The 9,700-nt window shown below is 46.7% G+C and overlaps 1 protein-coding gene across 1 annotated transcript in view; it reads right to left on the bottom strand.

Annotated features, from left to right (window-relative positions):
- LOC112240376 (tissue alpha-L-fucosidase) overlaps positions 1-6,501 on the bottom strand; it is a 14,448-nt gene extending 7,947 nt beyond the window's left edge. The window contains exons 1-5 of the mRNA XM_042295068.1: positions 5,857-6,501; positions 5,235-5,369; positions 2,439-2,576; positions 2,081-2,186; positions 935-1,135 (exon numbers count right to left, since the gene is read on the bottom strand). Coding sequence (XP_042151002.1) covers positions 935-1,135; positions 2,081-2,186; positions 2,439-2,576; positions 5,235-5,369; positions 5,857-6,218 — 942 coding nt within the window. The 5' untranslated portion in view covers positions 6,219-6,501. The remainder of the gene's footprint in view (positions 1-934; positions 1,136-2,080; positions 2,187-2,438; positions 2,577-5,234; positions 5,370-5,856) is intronic.
- Between the last annotated feature and the right edge of the window lie 3,199 nt (positions 6,502-9,700).

Raw genomic sequence — 9,700 nt, forward strand, 5'->3', positions numbered from 1 at the left:
TGTGGAGTCCATGACCCGACGAATTGCCGACAGGTGTACCGCCTGTACTAGTAGTTACCGCCAGGTGTACCGCCTATACTAGTAGTTCCCGCCAGGTGTACCGTCAATACTAGTAGTTCCCGCCAGGTGTACCGTCAATACTAGTAGTTCCCGCCAGGTGTACCGTCAATACTAGTAGTTCCCGCCAGGTGTACCGTCAATACTAGTAGTTCCCGCCAGGTGTACCGTCAATACTAGTAGTTCCCGCCAGGTGTACCGTCAATACTAGTAGTTCCCGCCAGGTGTACCGTCAATACTAGTAGTTCCCGCCAGGTGTACAGTCTATACTAGTTACCACCAGGTGTACCGTCAATACTAGTAGTTCCCACCAGGTGTACCGTCTATACTAGTTACCACCAGGTGTACCGTCTATACTAGTTACCACCAGGTGTACCGTCTATACTAGTTACCACCAGGTGTACTGAAGATGGGAATTACAGAACTGATTGGGTCTCTGCTTGATACCAAACACCCCATAATATCTGTCCCTCTGCCCTCGCTAAATGGTGGCATTGAGCGGTTCAGCAGACTGTTATCCCTCCATAACAGACTAATGCAGCTCTGTGGGTGTAAACATGTACTGACAATGCTGATACCTTCTGGAAAACAAAGATCGTTTTATAAGGAGGATGGGATCCAGCCAAATCATTTGGGTTCCTGGATCCTCTCACAGCATTATAAGGCTGTGTTGAGACAATGACTTATCAATGATCCGAGCCCAGCTCAGTTAATCCCTACCATTGTGAACCAGAGTTGTACATTTGCTTAAGCATTATGACATTACACCAGGGGCGATGGTAGACACAACTCAGATGATACCTCAGATGATACCTCTCTCAGGTTACCTGACTAGTGTACAGGGGTGAATCAGTGCAGTACGTGGGTTCTCTCTCACCTGTACGATACTGGGCAGATCCATCAGTTCAGAGAGCCTCATGGTCCTGCGGTAACCCCAGGACTGTGTGTCTACAGACTGACACTTCTCCCACTTGTGTTTGGGCAGCTCCCCAGGGGTGTATTTGTCTGCACAGTTATAGTAGCCACCGTGTTTACAGTAACACCCCGCCCCCCACCTGTCATTGGTCACGATCACATCCTGGAGGGGGAGGGGTGATACAAATGACAGCCAATCAGAGACAAACGAGTGAACAGACGTAAACATGCATTTCTAGGTATCTTTATCAGAGGCAGATTCGGTCACTATAACACACATATTTCACAGTGGTTATCCATTTAAATTCATCCATAGACACTGAACATATATCTGTTGTTCCCCAGTCCCCAAACCCTTGTCCAGGATATCAGTAACCTCTGCAAATTACAGGGGTGTACATGACTTTGTTTTACAGTCTAGCGCTAAAATATCTGATTCAACTAATCATCAAGGCCTTGATTAGCTGAATGAAGTATGTGCTGGGTTGGAATGAAAACCTGCCACCACTACTGTAGGTCTCCAGGACCAGACTTGGTAAAACACTGCCCTAGAAGGTCTTTAACGTTCCAAACAGAACCGTATTCCCTATATAGTGCACTACTTTAGACCAGAGCCCTATTCCCTATATAGTGCACTACTTTAGACCAGAGCCCTATGGCACCCTGTTCCCTATATAGTGCACTACTTTAGACCAGAGCCCTATTCCCTATATAGTGCACTACTTTAGACCAGAGCCCTATTCCCTACATAGTGCACTACTTTAGACCAGAGCCCTATGGCACCCTATTCCCTATATAGTGCACTACTTTAGACTAGAGCCCTATGGAACCCTGTTCCCTATATAGTGCACTACTTTAGACCAGAGCCCTATTCCCTACATAGTGCACTACTTTAGACCAGAGCCCTATGGAACCCTGTTCCCTATATAGTGCACTACTTTAGACCAGAGCCCTATTGAACCCTATATAGTGCACTACTTTAGACCAGAGCCCTATTGAACCCTATTCCCTATATAGTGCACTACTTTAGACCAGAGCCCTATGTAGGAGAATAGGGTTGCATATGGGACGCGGACGACCTAGGTGACGATGGGTAGGAAGTCCTCACTTTAACAGGACTGTCGTTGTAGAGCCAGGCCAGGAATTCTGTTGAGTTCCAGTAGGTGTCAGGAGCTTCCCAGTCCCCATCGGACCAGATCAGCTCTGGCTTGTAGCTGGACCACAGGAGAGATCGGTGAGGGGGAAATGGGTGAAGGGGTATCTGAACAAAAGCTATGTTTGTGTCATATATGGTCATCTAAGCCCAGCTATAAGACCTTCAGCCTTGTTTTACATATATATGACAGAGATATACTATGTTGTAAGTCTACTGTGCCCTCCATCTCAGCCATAATAATATAACAAATATATTTTTAAAAAACGTGTTTTTTTAGTATCCACAGTAGACCTATTCCGGCCTAAATTACCTTAGGACCATGTCATAAAGCTCAGGCAGCAGTTTTTTCAAGACAAAGTCCTGTGTTGTGAAGTTGTTTTTCTTGTCTGCCAGGTAGAGGGGGTTGAACCATTCATACAGGGAGTTATAGAGTCCATAGTGCAGGGACCTGTGAACAGACAAAACACAAAAACCAACAGCTGATACTGGGAGGGATAGGGAACTGTCAAGAGACAACAGCTGATACTGGGAGGGATAGAGAACTGTCAAGAGACAGCAGCTGATACTGGGAGGGATAGCGAACTGTCAAGAGATAACAGCTGATACTGGGAGGGATAGAGAACTGTCAAGAGACAGCAGCTGATACTGGGAGGGATAGAGAACTGTCAAGAGACAACAGCTGATACTGGGACAGATAGGGAACTGTCAAGAGACAGCAGCTGATACTGGGACAGATAGGGAACAGTCAAGAGACAGCAGCTGACAGATAGGGAACTGTCAAGAGACAGCAGCTGACAGATAGGGAACTGTCAAGAGATAGCAGCTGACAGATAGGGAACTGTCAAGAGACAGCAGCTGACAGATAGGGAACTGTCAAGAGACAACAGCTGATACTGGGAGGGATAGGGAACTGTCAAGAGACAGCAGCTGACAGATAGGGAACTGTCAAGAGACAGCAGCTGACAGATAGGGAACTGTCAAGAGACAGCAGCTGGTACTGGGATAGGGATAGGAACTGTCAAGAGAGACAGCAGCTGACAGATAGGGAACAGCTGATACTGGGACAGATCAAGAGACAGCAGCTGATACTGGGACAGATAGGGAACTGTCAAGAGACAGCAGCTGACAGATAGGGAACTGTCAAGAGACAGCAGCTGATACTGGGACAGATAGGGAACTGTCAAGAGACAGCAGCTGATACTGGGACAGATAGGGAACTGTCAAGAGACAGCAGCTGATACTGGGACAGATAGGGAACTGTCAAGAGACAGCAGCTGACAGATAGGGAACTGTCAAGAGACAGCAGCTGACAGATAGGGAACTGTCAAGAGACAGCAGCTGACAGATAGGGAACTGTCAAGAGACAGCAGCTGACAGATAGGGAACTGTCAAGAGACAGCAGCTGACAGATAGGGAACTGTCAAGAGACAGCAGCTGACAGATAGGGAACTGTCAAGAGACAGCAGCTGACAGATAGGGAACTGTCAAGAGACAGCAGCTGACAGATAGGGAACTGTCAAGAGACAGCAGCTGACAGATAGGGAACTGTCAAGAGACAGCAGCTGACAGATAGGGAACTGTCAAGAGACAGCAGCTGACAGATAGGGAACTGTCAAGAGACAGCAGCTGACAGATAGGGAACTGTCAAGAGACAGCAGCTGACAGATAGGGAACTGTCAAGAGACAGCAGCTGACAGATAGGGAACTGTCAAGAGACAGCAGCTGACAGATAGGGAACTGTCAAGAGACAGCAGCTGACAGATAGGGAACTGTCAAGAGACAGCAGCTGACAGATAGGGAACTGTCAAGAGACAGCAGCTGACAGATAGGGAACTGTCAAGAGACAGCAGCTGACAGATAGGGAACTGTCAAGAGACAGCAGCTGACAGATAGGGAACTGTCAAGAGACAGCAGCTGACAGATAGGGAACTGTCAAGAGACAGCAGCTGACAGATAGGGAACTGTCAAGAGACAGCAGCTGACAGATAGGGAACTGTCAAGAGACAGCAGCTGACAGATAGGGAACTGTCAAGAGACAGCAGCTGACAGATAGGGAACTGTCAAGAGACAGCAGCTGATACTGGGAACAGATAGGGACAGAACTGTCAAGAGACAGCAGCTGATACTGGGACAGATAGGGAACTGTCAAGAGACAGCTGATACTGGGACAGATAGGGAACTGTCAAGAGACAGCAGCTGATACTGGGACAGATAGGGAACTGTCAAGAGACAGCAGCTGACAGATAGGGAACAGCAGCTGACAGATAGGGAACAAGAGACAGCAGCTGACAGATAGGGAACAGCCAAGAGACAGCAGCTGATACTGGGACAGATAGGGAACAGTCAAGAGACAGCAGCTGACAGATAGGGAACAGTCAAGAGACAGCAGCTGATACTGGGACAGATAGGGAACTGTCAAGAGACAGCAGCTGACAGATAGGGAACAGTCAAGAGACAGCAGCTGATACTGGGACAGATAGGGAACTGTCAAGAGACAGCAGCTGACAGATAGGGAACTGTCAAGAGACAGCAGCTGATACTGGGACAGATAGGGAACTGTCAAGAGACGGAAGCTGAAAAAGGCTTTATAAAATACATTTGATTGAATACAGAACTACCTCTGCTGTCAGCTACAATCCTGGGCTTATTATAAACACCTATATAAAATACATATATGACAAATAGATTTGTCTTCCAATTCAATCCCTTTATCCAGTAGAATTTGTTTCAGCACATTACAGCTGACTCTCCCCATACAACAACTAGGACAGCACCACGCAAAACCGAACACAGACCGGTGTCTATAGACAGTTTCAGCACGTCAGATCATTCAACGCCTGGATAGGTATTTTACATATTAGCTAAGCACATCACTTTGTTATAGCAATCTGGTGCCCACCGGCACGGTCAATGACGTGGCATGCAACCATTGGTTGATGCATGAAAAGTCTGAGCAGGGGTTACACCCCCCCCCTACCACCAGTAACATTATCCAATTAAAATTAGGTGAAAACATGCACACACACAAAAAAAACAGTCCTCAGATCAGCATCTATTGATATTTAACCCTTCTCTCTCTGTCAATTGGGTGCCTTGTTTATCCTACCTGTTGCGTACGGCCTCTGCCAAGTCTCCCACCAGGTCTCTGTGTGGTCCAGTGTCCACAGAGTTCCAGTTCCACGAGTAGGAAGAGGGCCAGGTAGTGAATCCTTCATGGTGCTTCGCTGTCAGAACCACATACCTGGAGATACGTGGGACAGGTAAAGACTGGGAAAAGACCTGTAGCCTCTAAATTAAAGGCTGTAATTGTAACAGTATAACTTTAGACCGTCCCCTCGCCCATACCTGGGCGCAAACCAGGGACCCTCTGCACACATCAACAACAGTCACCCACGAAGCATCGTTACCCATCGCTCCACAAAAGCGCTCCACTACTTCAAGGTCTCAGAGCAGGTCACATCACCGATTGAAACGCTATTTAGCGCGCACCGCTAACTAAGCTAGCCGTTTCACATCCGTTACATAATACTGTACTACAGCCTCGGTCAGACTGTGGTAGTGCACTTTCCCCATTTTTATTATTATTATTATATAAAAAAAGATTGAACCTTTATTTAACTTGGCAGTGTTGCTGGTTCAATACCTACTTCGGTTTTTAAATCACTACAGATTGTGTTGCCTATTCGTATAAAACAAATATATAGGTATACAAACTGAATAAGACTTACTTTGCACCGGAAGCCTCGAATATGTCAGCCCAGTCATCCGGGTCAAAGAACTGGGCATGGAACTGGGGCGCGAAATCTGGATAGCTGAACCCGGGCGGGTAGTTATCCAGCATGTACTTAACACACTTCGGATCAGGTGGGTTTTGGCCTTGCCAATGCCACCAGAACCACTCACTCTCGAACCCGGGGACTGAGAACACCCCCCAGTGGACGAAAATCCCGAACTTGGCTTCATCGTACCATGTAGGAAGCGGTCTTGCGTCCAAACTCTCCCAGTTCGCTTGGTATCGCGTCCCGCTTGCTGGTATTGCTATCAGCAACGCGGCGAGCAGGAGACATACCCAGTTTGCTTGAGCAAACATCACTGTTCAAAAAACGGAGGCTTTATCAATGTGAAGGTTGCAATGTTAATAGAATAATCATACGTAAGTAGTTGTTCTACGAGTTTATTCCGGGCGAAACGGGACGGCGCGGTCTTTCTGCTGCGTCTACAAGCGGTGATATCAAGAATCAAACTAACCCGCAACGTTTTATATCGGTTTACGGGCATAATCTACTGTAAAACATTATGAGGAAACTACCATTTCGTTATGTGCAGTAAATGTAGATCACACTGGTCTGTAAACTATCACATGACTGTGGTCATATGACTTGTGTTGAAACCTGTTCCGGGTAGAGTTTTGAGAAAAGCGATTTAACATCTCTATCATTTCCCTGTCTTGTCCCCGCGCTCTGAACCGCGGCACATTGACGCATGTGATTGGTCGGATTATGTGAGGGAGCCAGGGGATTGGATGCATGTTTTAAAGAACCTCCCTCAGGATTATAGTGGAGTTGAATGGAGAGGGATACCGTGCGCCTCTTGAGTTTATAAAACGTTATAAAGAGCAGCACGGTTTTTATCTAAAATGTTGTCAACGGAATGAGGTTGCTGTTACTCCCGTCCACGAGTCTATTTCAGAATGAAGCCTTTTGACAGCATTGACTAAAGTCGATTTATTAATGCACACTTGCATTAGTCCCTTTGTTTTGGTGATTTACAATTCGGCTCTGACAACGAAAATGCAGCAGACAGACCTACAGTATGTTTTAGCAGTTTGTAACTATGAAAATCATTTTGTCAAACAGATTGTGAACCGAAAAGTGTACGTTTGAATCTATAAATCAATATATAAATATATATATAATTGTTAAGAATGAATGACATTCTTAATTGTTAAATCTGAATGACAAGATTACTTAAATCTGCCCCTATACCATATATATATATATATTATATATATATGGTATAGGGGCAGATTTAAGTAATCTTGTCATTCAGACACTTTATTTACTTTCAGTCTGATCAATGAAACAATTCTCATTCTTAACAATGGGCTAACATTTTAGGGTAATTTCTGTGCTTGTCAGCAAGAACCCTGCTGTTATTTTCCAAACATGTTTTATTATTCCACTTACCAATGTTGCCGGTGTAAAATTTTAAATCTGATACTTGTGTCTTTGAAAATGAATGCTATGTATTTATATATTTTACAGACATTCCTGGTCCGGTTTGAATAAGTCATACAAATAAACGGGTTGGGTAAGAAATGCTCCAGGAATCAGATATAATGTGACATTTTAGTATTATGAACTTTTTTTATTTTTTTATTTCACCTTTATTTAAACCAGGTAGGCCAAGTTCTCATTTACACATGACAGGATACTCATAAAAAGCATATTTTGTAAGATGAGGGCAAGGATGTTCAACTAGTAGGCATAAACCACCTGAATATTGATATTAATTAGATTTTTCTTGAAGGTTGGGTGATTAAGCATTGATTAACTTCTCAAACACATAGCACTTGGGGAACATGGATCAGGGGGGTCTACCGTCCCGGAGAGCAAGCAGGATTTACTTCCAGCCCTGTTTTAAAGAGACTGTTCATCCAAATGTCTAAATGTTTGTGTCCTTACCTTAACAGTCATGGACTGCAGTCTATGGACAAGGAGGCTGCGGTCTATGGACAAGGAGACTGGACAAGGAGACTGCTACCTATGGACAAGGAGGCTGCGGTCTATGGACAAGGAGGCTGGACAAGGAGACTGCGGTCTATGGACAAGGAGACTGGACAAGGAGACTGCGGCCTATGGACAAGGAGGCTGGACAAGGAGACTGGACAAGGAGACTGCGGCCTATGGACAAGGAGGCTGCGGTCTTGGACATGGACAAGGAGACTGCGGTCTATGGACAAGGAGACTGGACAAGGAGACTGCGGCCTATGGACAAGGAGGCTGGACAAGGAGGCTGGACAAGGAGACTACGGCCTATGGACAAGGAGGCTGGACAAGGAGACTGCGGTCTATGGACAAGGAGACGGTCTATGGACAAGGAGACGGCGGTCTATGGACAAGGAGACGAGGACAAGGAGACGCGGTCTATGGACAAGGAGTCTATGGACAAGGAGACGGCTCTATGGACAAGGAGACGGACAAGGTCTCTATGGACAAGGAGACGGTCTATGGACAAGGAGACGGCGGTCTATGGACAAGGAGACGGCGGTCTATGGACAAGGAGACTGCGGTCTATGGACAAGGAGACGGCAGTCTATGGACAAGGAGACGGCAGTCTATGGACAAGGAGACGGCCTAGTTAAAGAAACATTAAATAAAACATGTTTAAGTAACACTCCCGGCACATACAGGTGTATACACCTGACCTCCCGTACACACCTGACCTCCTGTATACACCTGACCTCCCGTACACACCTGACCTCCTGTATACACCTGACTTCCTGTATACACCTGACATCCTGTATACACCTGACCTCCTGTATACACCTGACATCCTGTATACACCTGACCTCCTGTACACACCTGACCTCCCGAGACCTCCTGTACAAACCTGACCTCCTGTATACACCTGACCTCCTGTACACACCTGACCTCCTGTATACACCTGACCTCCTGTATACACCTGACCTCCCGATACACTTGACCTCCCATACACACCTGACCTCCTGTACAAACCTGACCTCCCGTATGACCTCCCGTACACCTGACCTCCCGACACACCTGACCTCCTGTATACACCTGACCTCCCGTACACACCTGACCTCCTGATACACCTGACTTCCTGTATACACCTGACCTCCTGTATAGACCTCCTGTATACACCTGACCTCCTGTACACACCTGACCTCCTGTATACACTTGACCTCCTGTACACACCTGACCTCCTGTACAAACCTGACCTCCTGTATACACCTGACCTCCTGTACACACCTGACCTCCTGTATACACCTGACCTCCTGTATACACCTGACCTCCTGATACACTTGACCTCCTGTACACACCTGACCTCCTGTACAAACCCTGACCTCCCGTGACCTCCCGTATACACCTGACCTCCTGTACACACCTGACCTCCTGTATACACCTGACCTCCTGTACACACCTGACCTCCTGTATACACCTGACCCTGACCTCCTGACATCCTGTATACACCTGACCTCCTGTATACACCTGACATCCTGTATACACCTGACCTCCTGTACACACCTGACCTCCTGTATACACCTGTGACCTCCCGTACACACCTGACCTCCTGTACAAACCTGACCTCCTGTATACACCTGACCTCCTGTACACACCTGACCTCCTGTACCCTGACCTCCTGTATACACCTGACCTCCTGTATACACCTGACCTCCTGTACACACCTGACCTCCTGTATACACCTGACCTCCTGTATACACCTGACCTCCTGTACACACCCTGACCTATACACACCTGACCTCCTGTATACACCTGACCTCCTGTACACACCTGACCTCCTGTATACACCTGACCTCCTGTATACACC

Source organism: Oncorhynchus tshawytscha, linkage group LG13 (assembly GCF_018296145.1).
Source record: "Oncorhynchus tshawytscha isolate Ot180627B linkage group LG13, Otsh_v2.0, whole genome shotgun sequence".
Taxonomy (NCBI): domain Eukaryota; kingdom Metazoa; phylum Chordata; class Actinopteri; order Salmoniformes; family Salmonidae; genus Oncorhynchus; species Oncorhynchus tshawytscha.